The 17546-nt window shown below is 35.6% G+C and overlaps 1 protein-coding gene across 3 annotated transcripts in view; it reads right to left on the bottom strand.

The window, feature by feature from the left end:
* Positions 1-737: 737 nt before the first annotated feature.
* Positions 738-17546, bottom strand: part of FAM204A (family with sequence similarity 204 member A) — a 33702-nt gene continuing 16893 nt past the window's right edge. For 2 of the 3 annotated variants that reach the window (XM_025397585.1, XM_025397587.1), the window contains 3 exons: positions 16953-17042; positions 2192-2298; positions 738-1894 (listed from right to left, as the gene is read on the bottom strand). In XM_025397585.1, coding sequence (XP_025253370.1) covers positions 1843-1894; positions 2192-2298; positions 16953-17042 — 249 coding nt within the window. In that variant the 3' untranslated portion in view covers positions 738-1842. The remainder of the gene's footprint in view (positions 1895-2191; positions 2299-16952; positions 17043-17546) is intronic. The other variant, XM_025397586.1, reaches the window with a different exon arrangement.

Genomic DNA, 17546 nt, shown 5'->3' on the forward strand with positions numbered 1-17546 from the left:
GATTTTTAGAGGAAAGGTTTCTATACTAAAAGTCTGTATTTACCTAATTTAGCAGTTTCAAATGAATATTGTAGGTAAGTTTTACATGATCGTATCTATAAAATGCAACAAGGGATACTAAATCATAAAATAAGACTTTCCTTAAATCATAAAATAAGACTTTCCAACATTTGGTCTGGATACTGAATTAGTATGACACATAATCTTCTAAAACTTTGCTTTCTCTATGCTGGCTTTTTTCAACTAAGTGAAAAAGTAAGATACGATTTTTGGATGCTTAAATAGTAGCTAGGTTCTCTTATTCCAGAACATAGAAAAAAAGCCATTAAATGTGCCACCATAAATAAAATTTTGTTACTATTTTAAGTCTAAAAATAACAATAATATAATTATAATCATGATTCATTTTATATGTTTCTGAATTTATATTATCAACCCAGAGAAGGTTTATATCAGACAGGTAGGAAACCTCTGACAATGACAAAAGAGGTGAACTGATGAAAACTATGCTGAGTGGTTCTTTACCTCTGCTGGGCACTGAGCAGGCAGGTGCCAACACACCTGGTCTTGTTCACCTGCTTGTTTTATGATTTCCCTGAGCCCCTTTTCTGTTAGAACCAGGAAATGTACCTCTAATGAAAATGATTTCCCATGTTATCAATCCTCTCTTTCGGCTCATTAATTCATTCAATCTTTTAAGGAAGAATGGGGAATGGGAGGAAAACCAAACAAATCAGTTCTCAGAAGGTTCAAAGTTGTATTATCTTGAGTTATAATTGTCCGTTTAATACAATTACACCATTTTTCTCTTCTAAGAACCATCTCATAATTTGAAGAATGACATAGCTGAGAAAGATACTTAGTAAGACATTTTTAGGCATTGCTGAATTTGAATCATCTTCCAAATACTATATTCTGCCCCTTTCTTTATTGTAATAGTTTATCTGAAAGTACACAAAAATTAATAAATTGCTTTTACTATGCAATTCTGAAATATCAAGTCTGCCTCCAATAAAAAAATAGTAACTACTTTTATAACATTAAGGCCAAGTCATTTGTAAAGATAATATCAACTGAGACTTTTTGGCACTTACGACTAATCCATTATAAACAACTGTCAATCTTAAAAACACAGTTCCAGTAAACATGTAGTTACACTGGGTACAGATAAGAAAATACAAGGCCTGCATGGTATCTCATGCCTGTAATTCCAGAACTTTGGGAGGCAGAGGCAGGTGAATCACATCAGGCCAGGAGTTCAAGACCAGCCTGACCAACACAGCAAAACTCCGTCTCTACTAAAAATACCAAAAAAAAAAAAAAAATTAGTTGGGCGTGGTGGCGTTCGCCCGTAATCCCAGCTACTCAGGAGGCTGAGGCATGAGAACCACTTGAACCCAGGAGCAGTGGTTGCAGTGAGCCAAGATCGTGCTACTGCACTCTAGCCTGGGTGACAGAGCGAGTGAGGCTCTGTCTCAAAAAAAAAAAAAAAAAATTAAGTACAAGACGCTTACTGGCCATGCTAAACCAAATGAATGAAAAGCGCCCAAAGTGATCTTATGCCGAGGGTCCATCCATACAAATAAATAAACAAAATCTTATCCTCTTCTTTCTGTATTTTCTTACATTTCTTATACAAATAACAGAATGCTTCATTGTATTCACTTCAACAGGACAAAATCCTTAAAGAAAGACTGAAAAGAGCTGATAATCAAAATCTCAAAATTTATGTTTATTTTTGTTTTAGTGCTATCAATTTTCTGAGGTATTAACACAGGCAGGAAAACATTCTCAGTAAATTGAGCATCTGAGTCTACAAATGTCTTGAAGCACTCTGGCAAGTTACATGTATCCCATGTTGCTTTTGGTTTCCCATCTCTTCTTTGCTTCAAATCTAAAATGAAGAACATAAAAATCTCAATTTATTTCTTAAAATAAAAAAATACTTCGCTGAACACGTTTAGAGACCAAAGCAAAACAAACAAAAATTTTTCACATACTCCAATGATTACAAAATAAACATTAAACAGGATGAAGAAACACCTCCATATTTATAATCTGATAAGCATTCAACAGAGAAAAATAATGAGTAACAGTTACACATGAACTAGATCACAAAATACATTAGCAGAATTTCTACAATTTCTATGAAGTCAGAAGAATTACTACTAAAAATCTTAAGTAAACTCACCCCCATGCGAGTTTCTTCTTTTTTCGGGCAGCCTGTGAATTTTCAACCTCCTTTTTGGCTTTTACAAAGTTGTGGCAGGCAACTGCTTTGGCAATTTTTACACCAAGCTAAGAATTACAAAGGAGGAAAAAAAAAAGTGAAAATAAATATTCCAGCTAATACAGTAATCACATTTATATAAATAATTGAGAACTTATGGGTAAGAAAGCCATGTCTAGAAATTAGAAATTCTACGTTCAGTTCCTCTCACAGTATAATGAATACAAAGATAGGACCCGTATCTCCTGTGACTCCCAATAGACCCTTTACCCTAGTTATACCAGTCTCCTGGATGGAAATCCTTCTCAAACTGAGGCCCCTCGAGGGTCCACAAAGGTAGTAATGAGGATCTTCAAGCTATTTCAGCATTGCAGTAGGCTGAACAGGAATTTACCCCTGATAAGGCTGCAGACACTGACAGAGACATCAAGTTTCTTTGCTCTGGGCTAGAATTACAGCAACTCAGTATGGTCATACCAGTTATCTCATGCTGATCAGAAGCTCTGATTGGCAGTCACAGATGTGATTAATAAAACATGGGAAAGCTAATTACTACTTCATAAATGCACTCTGTATGATGGGCAACAGCTTTTAATTCACTGAGAGAAAAAAGAATATCAGGGGTACTAAGGTGAAAAGGCTGGGCACCAGGACCACAGTATTAAAGTGTTCCCTGTGCAGGGCCCTCTATGTGTGCCCCCTTTACACCCATCTGCCAGTCCTACAAGGTCCATTCACAGTGAAATCCCCCATCCCAGAAGTCTTCTTTAACTCAGCCTAAAACAGTCCTTGTTTCTCCAGCCCTTCAACTTTCAGTTACACACTCTGCTCTACACAGCGCTCTGGCTGCAGAGCTGTTCCCCAGCAAGTCTCTCCAGGATAAGCACTGTGATGATATCTTCTACTTTTAGTGTGCTCTTATTTTTAAAATGCCCACCAATGTGGACAGCTCAAGAGTACCCATTAAGAACCCAGGTTAAACAATAAAAACTAAGTACCTCTTTGGTGCTTCTTGCCTTTTCTATTCCTTGTACTCAACTGATGCACATTAGTAGACAGGCAGACTTGCAAAAAGAAGAAATGATGTAGAAGCCACTCTAAAGTCAACAGGTTAAAGCCTAAGTTCTAGGGATCTGCTTGCCAATAGTAAGGCATGGCAGGAGGTTGAGCACATGTGTAAGCAAAGAAGCAAACTTAGGAGAGCAAGGTTTGGCACGCTTGACATGTCTTTCAGCTTCATCTTGGAGAACAGTTTCCTTTAGATGAAATCGACAAGTAGTAATCAAGCACTGTCTGTAGTTTATAAATGAGGGCAAAAACAGATTTGATTTTTCAGTACAGTTAAGAACATATATATAAAGAACTTAAACAAATGGAAGGAAGCTGACAATTGAACTACAGTGCCAAATTGGTCAACATCAACAGGAAAGGTGCCGAAGAAAGGATGATTCATTGTAAAGCAGACTGACCTCAGTGTTTTCCCAAAACTCAAATCCATATTTAGCAGTGCTACTGTTGTCTTCCTCTTTTTCAAAGGAATAACATTCATTCAACAAATTTTACGAAGGCATAAATGCATAATTTTGCCAGGCACTGTTCTAGGTGCTGGAGATACAGCATTGAGCAAAATGGGTTGTTTTCAAACTGTGGGGCTGGGGAGAAGGAGTTGGCAGTTACATTTGACTGCTTTAGTACTGGCTTTGTTCTTTTGGTTCTCTTTTCGTTTCCAGTTCTTTATTGTAGAAAAGTCCACGTAAGTCAACAAATAAAAAAAGGCTAAGAATCAAAAGCCTGTATCATCATCATCCCAGGAGAAAATGAAACTCTGGAAGGAGGCTGTGGCATAATTTATCATTAAGATGAAATTCCTATCCACTGAAAAACTATCCATTTGTCATACATGTAAAAAAAAAAAAAAAAAAAAATCAAGTTAACACCTGTCAACTAGTTAGGCTAGTCAACCTTGCAGTATCCAACAAATACCCAAATCTCACTAGCTAACTTTTATTTCTTGTCTCGCTTTAAGTCCCTGTGGATGGGCAGGACTCTCCTCTAACTTGTGATGCCAACATCTCAACATATGGCTTTCAGGATTATCATGGCGGAACAAGAGCTGAAGGGCCTCACAATGGCTCTTCGATGCTTTAGTTCAGTAGTGACACAAATCATTTCTGCTCAGAGCCCACTGGTCAGAACTACTCACATGGCTCCAACTAAATACAAGGGGGCTGGGAAATGTGGAGGTACAGCAGGCTCTGAAGGGAGCAGTAAATATACCTAATAAACTATCTTCTGCTGTAAATCATAGCTGGCTACTTGTGTTTAAGATGCATATAGGTCTCTCAACATTCAAGTGGACAATCAGTCTCTTTCCTGTTCCCCATCGCCAAAAGGTAAAACAGAAAAATCTATATTTTTTCCATTAACTCCATTCCTATCAAATGCAAATTCAGTTTTGCTAAAACCACCCACCAAAAATGGCCCACTCAGCTAGCTTCTCTTATATTTCAACTGAGACTATACTGTAAGAAACAAAAATTATCTGAGCCATATTTGCCATGTACCACATTAACAATGTGAGAAAATTATTTTTTAAAACTGTTGTCAATTAAGACATGGCTTACATTTTTCTCACTGGAATTTCCCAACATGGTTGTCCTGGTTAGGACAGCCAAACCAAGCCAAAGAGCAGATCCCTATGTCTGGGCGTGCAGTCATTTGACTTCAATAGACTCTTCCCCTCGATATGTCATGTACTCTAAGACTGTAAAAGCTTTTAGTGCTCTAGCAAAGTTAAGGCCAAATCCAGCACAACCAGCATCACGGTAAATACTTACAGCATATGCTCCTTAATACAGTATATGCTTGTTAAAAATAATTCATTAGAATGTATTAAACAGCCATTCACATGAGAGGGCTCTATCATTTTGTGAACTTAATAAACGACTAGGTACATAGGCAACACTTTCAAACAGACCTGATCCTATAAAAGGTGTATTTTCTAACTATATTTTACCTTGGCTTAGGTTAAACTATTCTTCAGCTGATAAAACACTAAACAAATCTGGTCTATGTATTCTCCACAGAAAGACATCTTATAGCTTATAATGATGATGAAAACTCATAGCCTTTTTGTGTCCTTCATATAATTAAAATGAATGTGTCTCACTTATTTCTCTGGAGAAAGAAAAAATATCTGAAAATATAAAAGGATAATAAGACCTTCTATGAAACAGGCAGTTGAGAAGAAATGGTTTCCCAGTCGAGATGACTAACCTGGGTTCCAGAATATAAAAGAATATCATGCTGTGTTGCAGTATTATAAACAAATAAAATAGGCCAAAAAGAATCCCTCTTTCGGTTCTATGAAAAGAAAAATGCATCTTCATGCTCAATGTAAACATCACAAAACCTTGGTCAATGGTTTTATATTTAAAAAATGGTTTTGGGTCATCAGATAACTATAGCAACACAATGTGGAAAGAAATTTCTTTAAATGAATAAAAATATATACAAAATTTCTTGTATGTGTAGCCAAAGTATCAGCATTTTCCATATAGAACATCCAATATTTTGCTGCATTTTAATTAAGGTGTCTAAACATTATCACAAAGAACTGCAAATTGGTCAGAGCATGCAGTAAGGAAAATTAAGCTCTAAAGGCTTTTTATCACCATATTTCAGGAACCAAGGGTGTAAAATGTTCTAATTTGGGATATATTAAAAGCCATAAAAGGTCTTTCAAAAAGATTAATGGTACTTTGCTTGGATTTAAGATAAGGGCTTTAGCTGGTTGGAAAAGCAGGGCCCTGGCTGGACCCTTGAGGCATTCATCTTTACAGCCACTTGGAAGATTTGTAAAAGCGTCTGCATAACCTCAAGCAAATGCACGGCGACATTTTTTTTAATTCCTTTCAATTTTACAGGTTTAGCGTGTGTAAATCATATTGGGTTGTAAAATAGATATAATGGCACATCCTTGTAACATAGTACAGATTTTTAAAAGACAAACTTCAAATTAAGTTAGTTTTTCTTGCAAAATCTTGTCATTATAAAGTTTGCTGATAATCATTTGAAGCATCTGATTCAAACCGCTTAATCTAGCATAACTGTAAATTTCTTATCTGTTTCAGAATATATTTTACTCATCTCAAAATTACTAGCTTGTAACAGATTTTTAAAGTTTTCCTCCCTTTTGAACACTTTCAAGGCACTTATTTAAAAATACCAATTATCATACTTCAACTTTTTATGGAATAATAGGTCTCTATGAAAAATATTTATGCCATTCTCTTTTGTTCTTTAATTAAATGAAAACAGATGTTTTCTGAAGTAAAGCGGAACCATTACTGGAGTACTTAAAGTGTTAAGGTCTTTAATTTTTATATCAGTTTGGTCGACAATTCTTGATTGTCTTTACTCAAGCTCAACATTAATGTCAAGCAAGTTACCTAGGAGACGAAAGAGATCAAAGAGACAAAAACCCCTCCAATGTCTGATTAATCAAGCCTGCAAACAGCTTATTTCTTTTAGCCTGCATGCAAGTATGAAAATGAGATTCTGGGAGCCGAACATTGTGCAGATTTGTTCATTCTTATCAGAACAAAGCCAGCGGCAGCTTATTTCATGGATCATTGGCACTGTCATCAGTGCTACACAGAACGGGTGACAGCTCCTCATTTTGAGGCTTGAACAAAATTAGCAAAAAGTCGGCACAAATTAGCCTCTCATCTTTTTAGTAATATGACATTATTCATTTACTTTTTATCCAATTTTTAATTTTTTCCTTGTCAGCTATCCCTTTCTAGTGTCTCTTGCATAGCATCATAAAATGCCTTCCAAAAAACAAGCAAAGAAATAGCCAAAGTTGAAATAACGTACAAAGTTCAAGAAGCAAATAAGAAAAAGCACTTTCAATGACTGGTAATACTGTGTTTTTAAAAAATAACTTTCGAAACGCTGCACTAAGATTGATTTTTAAAAAACAGCTCAGAATGCCATGCAGTGAAGGAATTTTAAGAAACTGGTGGTATATTTCAACAAAGAATACAATGTGACCAATGTGTTTCACTCAAACCACAATTCAATATGGTATGTGCTCTAGTAAATTCAAGACATCTACATTTGAACTGGTACCTTTCCCTCCGTGGTCACACCTGAGATGCCAAAGCCCTGGTGAAGCAAATAAACTAGGCCATATCCAGTCACTTAACTCCTTCTTTAAATCAAATCATTTTCTGTTCTAAAAAATAACTTAATTTCACTGTCACCTTAAAATGTGCATGGACAGGTTTGCATATGTTTGCATGTTTGTGTACTACATATATCTATATGTATGTACAATTGTATAAACAGCTATCATTTATTTTTATACCTACAACTCCTATCACTTTATTTCAAAGCATAACCCAACAAATCCTGTTTTTAAAACACATCAGATATATATACAAATATCTTTTATCATATATGTGTATATCCGCATATCATTCATAGATGTGTGTATATGTGCATATATGATTCATATACTCAACTCTGATTTCATAGTGAAATCATTTACATAACACCTGTTTTAATGATGACTATTAAGGCTTCAAATTATATGTGGATTACAGTATTCCAAAGGAGGGAGAAGAAGATGTTCTACTGTTGAAATTACTCCTGGATACAGACATTTATATTCAAGCAACTTATGCCATTCATAAGGGAAAAAAGCATTAAAAAATTAACCATAAGCTGTTAGATGCTTTACACAGCCCCCATAAGAAAGACAGTTTTTTTAAAGAACTGTAGTACTGTTTTCAGCAATTTCTTTATCTCTGTTCTTCTAAGTAAGAAAGCCTATTAACAAGCTTTGAACTTAAAATCACATTTACAATAATGTGCCATCAACAGTTTTATAAGCTAATTAGAAAAAGATTAATTAATGACTGGCTGCTAATAAAATGGCAATCATGAAGAAAGAAACCAAGGGTGCTAAGCTTCAACTACCACCAATTAAGAGCTAATTACAAACAAATTATATATGTGTTTTGCTGTGGGCTTTAATTTACTAAAATGGTTTTAATTAAAAGAGAAAACATGCTGATTAATTGAACTGCAGAAAAAATCTACAGTATAAACTGTGCTTTGTCTGTCTCTTTAATTAGACTTGTAACATCTGAAATCTTTTAAGGTTAGTTAAAAGCACAGATAAACATAATTAAAGGAGAGCATAAGGAACGCCATTCGAGGTGATCACCCAATCATACCCCAAAGGTTAAAAGAAAACATCCTCATGTAATGAGATCTGAATGAGCACACCTAAAAACCTGAGAGAAAAAAACCATCACTGAACACTAGCCTTATTTTTCTGATGTTAAAATGCTGCAATGTCACGGCTGTGCACAATTTTGTATGGGAACAAACATATCTTTAAACTAGATGTAAAGAAATTCATCCAGGCCCTCTCCTACTTGGGAAGACACAGCTTATTTTCCATAAACTTTGCTAATTGTTGATCTACATGTAATAGCTGAATTACTTGTAAGAACTAAGGAGAACAAGGCTTCAAATAATTAAAATAGCCCTTTAAACGCCCCCCTAGATAATGTGCGGAATACAAAATGATACACAGAGGAACTTTTAAATTAAAAAGCACTGAAAAATGACCAAAGTTAATGAATGAGAGCGAGTTCTAGATGATCCTCAACAGACACACATACCCTTCCCAAAGGCAGAGTTCCCACCTTCCCTAGGTGATGAATTAGCTGCTGACCAACACAAGCCTATTTGGTGAGAGGTTTTTTCCCTCCCCAGTCTCCTAGATTCTTTCTCATTGCTGATTAGTGAAATATACCAAAAAGAAAATGGTCTCCTAAACTCTACTGCTTTACTGGAAAGTGTAATAATAAACAAGCAAACAAAAGAAAAAGGGACAGAAGGCACAGTAGTAAAATTTGAAAGAGAGACATAAAATATATTTTGCCGGAGAGTGCAGATATTAGATGACTCTGTATGAAATAACCATTTAAACAAAAAACAACCATTTGCTTTTACAGTAAAACCTAGATTATATTCATCATACACATCCCTGACACTAGCAATGAAATAACTTCCTTTCCATAAAAATAAAATGTTGATTTGGAGATATTAAATTTAAACCCTTAAAATACATATAATACTTAATGCATTTTTACTATGTTTACTCAGTCTTCAGTGGCTAGAAATCACAATTAAGACAATAGAAAAGACCTGCAACCTTTCCGCAGGGTCACAGGTTCCAGTGGTCAATTGTTAGAACAGTTAATTGGAATACACCGTTAAGCTTCGTATCTGAGCAAACCGTTTTACCTCAGAAACATGGTTGTCAAGACATTTCTACACAAAGTATTCACAAAAACAGAAAAAAGATCTGCTTCACTATAACATTGTCTTTCAATTCACTTTTTGTCAGTTTTTTTTTGATGCAAACATAATGGCACTGACTAGAAGTAACTTTAAACTTAAGTTTGAGAACATCTCTAGTTCAAAATTTAAACAAATGTTTTAAACTCCAGATACAGTAACACTCTAGGTACTCTGATCAAAATTGCATTATTTGGGGAGAGGGTTTTTTTCCCCCAGGGGGAGGGGACTTCAATCTCCTTTTCCACCAAGATAACAGCACTTGCATCTACATAAAACTAATAACTGAAACGAAAAGGAAGAATTGTAGTCGAACCCTCTCAAGGAAACCAAAAGCTAACAATAAACTGACTGGAAAAGTCCTCCTGAATATTAGAGCAAGTGCTACAGCATCCACAGCACTTTTGAGAAAGGATTACTTCTCAGATGTTAACATAAAATGAAAAATCTGTCTCCTCAAATGTACATATATAGTCCTCTTCTAGGAGAATGCCTTCAGGTGTTCTGCGCAATTGCTTTACAGAGTTTAGGCTACAAATTAACAGTCTGCCCAAATTTAGGAAGCATTTAATTCACTTAGTTATAAAATAAAACTTGAACAATTCAAACTTTATTTTTTTTAATGGCCATTCCTACCTTCTTGAAATATTGACAAACTATTACTACTTCAACATTATTAACTTTACCTGTATTTTGAAATCCAAAAATTTAAGCAGTCTACTTCATTTATAATAAAATTAAAATTCAATTCCTGGCACAATTCATTCTGCCAATACCACACTTACATTTATAAAGAGGGTACCACTAAAATGAGATATAGATATATTTATCATTTCTACCTGTGATACACCGTGGTTATACACTCAATAATATTAAGCTCAACAGCACTAAAGGCTAAAGTCATTGCCTTAGTTCCTTTTTTATAAGTTCAAAAAATGAGCTTTAAAATATGAAAAATTTTATCATATCATGACTCTAAATCAAAGGGTTTGGATTCAACAAAGATGGCAGTGCATTATAACCATAGGATCTCAGATGTAAATATTATATTAAATGCCTTGCAAATCATCAAAAACCAATATGATTACTCTTTGTAGCTTGTGCAAAACTATTATGTTACAACATAAAATTCTGGTGTTTTCAAGGAGTCAGGTTTACTCTGCCGTCAAAGACCATCCTGTTTCAGCTATTTACAAAAAAAGTATAATCTTTAAGGGCATAAAAAAGCTCAAATGAAATTCATAGGCAACCTCTTTTTCCCCATTCATTTCTGCCATCACACTATACAGGTATAACGGAAATCAACCTGAGCAATAGGAATGATGCTTTGGACGGCAAACACTCACTGTTCTGCAGCCAAACCAAGTTGGTTTTTATCTACAGCAGGCTAACATGAAGATGCCTAGAGAGAAATTCCCTTCTATGTGAGGTTCAATCTAAGTAATCAGTAGTAAGCAGCTACTTCTTTAACATTATTAACTTTACCTGTATTTTAAAATCCAAAATTTTAAGCACTCTACTTCATTTATAATAAAAAATTAATTTATTAAATAAAATAAACTTTATAAAATTAAATTAAAATAATTTATTTATTACAATTTTTAGTTAAATCTGTTTCCTTAGCTAAATCTAGGCTTTAGCACTTAAAGTATTTGTTTCTATTGTTTTCTATAAATTGGTATGATTTAGATTTTAATAAACATAATGTATAAGAAAAGAAAGTACCAAAGCGTGGCATTTTCAATGATCATTATCAATGAATGGAATGTACATCAAACCAAGTCTGAGTTTAACAAGCCACAAATATGCTCAAATACTTGAATGTGTATTTTATACACATACACACACACACATATTTCAAATTAAAACAGTTTCATCAGTATGACACAAACCCAACTATATGTTTCTACTTCATCTCTCCTCCAAGACTTTTAACAAAGTAATCAACAGGAGGGACAGTCTCAACCACATTACATGATAAAACCAAAGATGATGGCAAAATCTAGGCTTCAAACATGTGAACGTGATTGAGTCATCCCCCCAAACCAGATTCTACACATCTTAATGTCATCATTAATTCAAGAGAACATGATTCTGGAAAACTATGTTCTTGCTGTATCACAATAGGAGCACACTAACAGTCTTATTTTGGAATACTGTTTGTGTGTGTGTGGTTTTTTTTTTTTTCTTTTTAAGAACTATTTTCAAGGCCTATTCTCAGACATGGTTCTACTTTTGGCTTCATTTTTCTCAATACTGATGCTGCCCCATTGGTTTCATAGGCTTATAAATGTTAAACATCAAAAATTAGTTTCACTTATTATGGTTGGAAAAGGCTTTAAGAACTCTGGGATCTGTGCCTCTGAGCAAAGGCTTTATCAGCAGGTCCCAGTCACTGCTGCTTGAAAAAAGAAAACGGTACTGATGAAAATCAATATACCTGATTTCCAAAAGGACACCTACCATGCACGTATACATTTAATTCATAAAGGGCTTCTGTCCCCAAACTCACACTTAGTTCTCAAAATCCCATCTCATATCCACAGTGATTGGTACCAAGGAGATAAATATGTAAAATTAAATCTCAAACCAAACTATTCATTCAAAAATTCCATCTTGATTATTCTTCACGGGTGCTTAATGAAAGTAACATCGGTATCTTTCCAATGCCTGTGTCTGAACTGCAAACATTTTCCAGATGTTTTTCCACTTACACAGGGCAAAGAACAGGGCCTAAATTATTTTTCTTTTAATCAGAATGCTATAATCTGATTAAAAGAATGCTATAATCCCACATCAAATAAATTTATTTGTATGGACATAAAAAGAACACTGAGGAAAACATTTACTATTCTTACATTTACAAGTGCTGAAAATCTCATGTATCTCTAAAGCAATCTCATTTGTCAAAAAGTATGACAGGAAATAGCCCTTAAAAAATGGAAAACATCTAGTCAGTATCATACAATTCCCATTTCTAAAACTGCAGTATGACAAAGCAAAAAAAAAAAAAAAAGAATCCTAATATCCTCAAAGGAAACTCACATTTCTGAAACCTCTAAGGCACTAGCTCTGTATGCTTTGACAAACAGCTTCAAACTGCACATAGAAGGAAAGCTTGCAGTGAATGGTAACGCGGCAGACAAGGACAGAGTGCATATGCAACTGCTGGTGGGCAGAATGTCACAGGGTGACCCTAAACCAACCCAGTGCATCATTTAGGAAAACTTTATCCAAATCCCAATTGTCCACATTTACTGAGAAATTTAACAAAGACACATAAAAGATTCTATAATCCAATAGCTCACTTAAGCCAAGTTTTAGATTTAGTTTGCCAGGTGACAATTAAAAGTACAATGAGGTCATATTTTAAAGATCAAAAGGAATTTGGCAGTCACCATAATAAAAACTCTCACAAGCAAGAAAATCAGCAGTGGACACTAAAACAAACGGGGAAAACATGAGAAAGAGCACATTGACACAGTCTCAGATTATCTCCTAACTCCCCACAAGACACTTATTTATTCCAAAGGAAGAAACAATAACGTCACAGTGGAGAAATCTGGAGACACTACCTGAAGTAGTTAATCAAAGTAACACCATCGGGAAAGGGACAAAGAGACTGCATGAGTCTCTGGATCGCTGACACTGAGAAACACACATTACTCCTGGGATTTTCCTGCCAAAAATGCATAACCTAAAATTAATCATGAGGAAGCAGTAGACAATCAAAATTGTAAGGGACATGCTACAATGTAACTGGCCTCTTCACATTAAGGTTCTGAGAAACAAAGAAAGACTGAGGAAACATTCCAGATTAAAAAAACTAAAGAAACATGATGACAAAATGCAAAGTCATTGACCAGGAAAAAGAACTTTCTTTTGCTATAAATGGAATTACTGGGACACCTGGCAAACTTAAATAAATTATGTCAAACTAGAAAACATGAAGGCAAATGTTGTAAAATGTATTTCCAGTATCTGAGGGAAAGGTAAATAGGAAATCTTTTTACAAATTTCTCAACTTTTTGAAAGTCTGAAATAATTGCAAAATATAAAGGGTGTTGTTGTTTTTTTTTTTGTTTTAAGTAAAATGTGTTCAACTCAAAACTTCAGCATTACTAACTCTACTAAAAGGAGCATAGAACCTGCAGTAAAATAAATGCTTCTCTGTGAATTCCCCTTGTTTCAGATGGGGGTACTAATAAGCAGAAAAAGATAAAAAGATGGACAGTTGTGCATAGATCACATGGAGTCCACATTTTAACCCTAAAGACTAGGCTTTGCCTTACCTTTTCTTCCTTTAGCAAAGCAAACTCTGAGGAAACTGACTGACTTGGGGGATTCTGCTGGTCAGTCACTTGCTACTTGGAAGAAATCACACAATACGCAACTCCGGGATCTTCCAAAAGGAAGAATGGACAAGCAACGGCAATAGGACACCAGTTTGTTAAGTCCTGTGATCCTGAAGAGACCAGCGAAGAGAAAAAATCCATACCATTTCTAAGAACAATAGGGCAGCCATACTCTATGTCTCTTGTTAGTTTTTCTTTTTCTTTTTTTTTTTTTTTTTGAGATGGAGTCTCGCTCTGTCGCCCAGGCTGGAGTACAGTGGCTTATGCGCCTGTCTTACGCTTTACTCGGAACTATCTCACAGACTCCAGAGCAGGCAGCATCTGACAGCAACTGGTAACACATTTCCAGAATTGTTCAAGGGATTCAAGAGACACTTGTTCAACATACGGCAGGACATGGAATACTTCATCATCACTAGTAATGCATTTAAGTATCAGTTCTCTAGAAGGTTCTGTTTCTGATCCAAATGAGGTAGATATTCAGACCAGACTTCCATCAGCTTCTGCATCCCTAGGGACTGGTTACTGCTGCCTTGTGTGCTTTTCAGTCCCTGAAAGCTCCCTTAAATCTTCAGCCACTCCTCACTATACTCCCCCATCCTTAGAGCCAGAAAGGTATCTATGCATTGGAGTCTCTTCCAACCCCACAGGCACCGCCCCTCCCCACCATTTCCTGACATTTTCATGGTCAACTCTCCAAATTTGACCACTTCCAAGCTGGTCAAGAAACGAAGCCACTATTTCTAAAAGCCTTTCTATGGAAATAAAAGTTTCAAGTGCCAAAAGAGTCTACTTACTAACAAACAAAACAGATTATGTTTGTTGAATATAATTTTAAAGATGATTTTCAGCACAGATCTCATCATAGGGAGAAGGACTCCTACTTTATTCATATTGAAGAAGCCACTGTAATAACAACTAACACTGAAATCCTACTGAGTTTGTGGCACCATTCAATACACTTTCAAATTCACTTTATTAAAATGAGATACCTGTACCTTTCTATTCTAAAATAGATTAATAAAATGCTGTTATACACAATGAAAGCTATACTCAATGAATCAAAATATGGCTACCTTAGAGATGAAATAGAGTAATGGTTAAACTGCACGCACAAGAACTTATAAGATGGGAAGGGGAGAATTGTATCTTATAAGAAAAAAAAAACAGTGAAAATACTTTGTGATCTAGCACTTTCACTTCTGGGTACATACCCAAAAGAATTGAAAGCAGGCATTCAAACAGATATTTGTACACCAATATTCATAGCAGCATTTTCATAATGGTCAAAAGGTAGAAGTAACCCAAGTGTCCACTGAAAGATGAATACATCAGCAAAATGCAATATAAACCCAGAATGTAAGAAGTACATACAACAGAGTATTATTCAGCCTTAAAAAGGAAAGGAATTCTGACACATGCTGCAACATGGAGTAAATCTGAGGATACTATGTTAAGTGAAATATGCCAGATGCAAATGGACAAATATTAAATAATTTCACTTATATGAGATACCCATAGCAGTCAAATTCATGGAGACAGAAGAGTGGCTGCCCAAGGCTGGGTGGAGGGGAGAATGGGTACAGAGTTTAATAGGTACAGAGTTTCAGTTCTGCAAGACAAAAAGCTTTGGAGGAAGATGGTGATGGTTGGATAACAATGTGAATGTACTTAATGCTACCGAACCGCACAGTTAAAAATGATTAAGATGGTATATTTTATGTTACGCACATTTTACAATTAAAAAATACCTTATATAAAATGTCAGCTTATTTTCTGAAAGGCCAAATAACTGCCATTTGTGTTATTTCTTGGCTATTTCCCTAAATTAAGTCCATGGCTTTATAATTTCCTTTACATTAGTCATTAATATATATTCTCTCTCTCACACACACAAACACATTCACACACATTATACACAGAAGTATTTAATGTGACAAATGATTTTAAAAGGTTTAAAGAAAAAAAGATAATTTCTGAATCCCCTTTCTGAACTGTTTTTCCTTACACCAAAATAAAAAATTCACAAGATACTTAAAGCCTGCAGTCAAAAAGAAAAAGACAAAACGAAAAATGCAAAAATCACAACATCCATCCATCCACAGTAGATATTTTTACATCAGATCTAACGATGAAAGAGTGCAACAGTACTTCCATAGAAGAATTTGCTGAAATCACAAAGTTATCTCTGGTCTCAGTTTAGGATAAAAAGTCCGAATAGTGAGTGTGGCCAGTAATTTACCCAGATAACCCATGATGCTCTCTAGGTAACAAAACACTATGGAGTAGTTTAAGTCTGAGGTGAAGGAGGGAAGGATCAAGGCACTAAAAAAGACTATGGTGGAGATTTTTTCCTAGAAAGGAAAAAAAGGAATTACAAAACAACAAAAATAATAAAAACACATGCCAATATGAGCTCTTTAATCTATACTGACATTAATTCTCAACTGGGGGAATTTGCCCACACCCCACCTCCAGGAGTATAAGTCAGAATCTTCTTGTGGTCTTCTGTACTTGGAAAAAGAATATCCAATATATCTATTAGTTTTATACTATAGAAAAAAAGAAAAAAGACTCAAAATTCTTTAGGGCTGAGGGGGGATGTGTTGAGCAAACAGTAAGAAAGCACTTTACCAAGGGTTAAGAAAAGTTTGAGGGATGTGACCTTAGAATACACAGTTGCCCTCAGAGTTCAAATGAGTTAAAGATGCAAATGGAAAAGAAAGCTAGCATTTTAATCATACCTGAAACAAACTTCTCTGATCTAGGTAAAATCTAAGGTTCAGTATCAATCATGGATTATTTCTAGCAAGAGTTTTAGACCAGAATGATTTAAATGACAGAATGAGAGAGAAGAAAATGGACAAAAAGGAAAACCTTAGATGAAATATTTTAATACTGAACTTATTAATGATCATAAAAAGAATACACATTCATTTTAGAAAATTTGAAAACACAGAAAATGTGTAACCCATTTGACTCACCTCTCGAGTAGCTAGCTGGTTGCTAAGTTCCTCAGCCTTCTCAATATTCCACTCCTCCACAGCCTGGTCTATCCTCTTTTCAAGGCCTGACTAGAAAGAAAAGAAACCTAAAATTAAGGGCAGGAAGAAAAGCAAACATTTGCTAGCCAAGACCATGTCACAGGGTTATACTGAATGTGTTACACATGTAGACCATTTAATTCTCACAGTAACACCAGAAGGTAGCTGCTACCATTCCCATTGGTACTGGCTGAAACAGTAAATGGCTTACCTGAGGTCATATAACTTCTTGAACTAATAAAAATAAGATGCAGGCCGGGCGCGGTGGCTCACGCCTGTAGTCCCAGCACTTTGGGAGGCCAAGGCGGGCGGATCACGAGGTCAGGAGATCGAGACCATCCTGGCTAACACGGTGAAACCCCGTCTCTACTAAAAATGCAAAAAATTAGCCGGGCGAGGCGGCAGGCGCCTGTAGTCCCAGCTACTCGGGAGGCTGAGGCAGGAGAATGGCGTGAACCCGGGAGACGGAGGTTGCAGTGAGCTGAGATCTGGCCACTGCACTCTAGCCTGGGCGACTAAGCGAGACTCTGTCTC

The sequence above is a fragment of the Theropithecus gelada genome, chromosome 9, assembly GCF_003255815.1.
Source record: "Theropithecus gelada isolate Dixy chromosome 9, Tgel_1.0, whole genome shotgun sequence".
Classification (NCBI taxonomy): domain Eukaryota; kingdom Metazoa; phylum Chordata; class Mammalia; order Primates; family Cercopithecidae; genus Theropithecus; species Theropithecus gelada.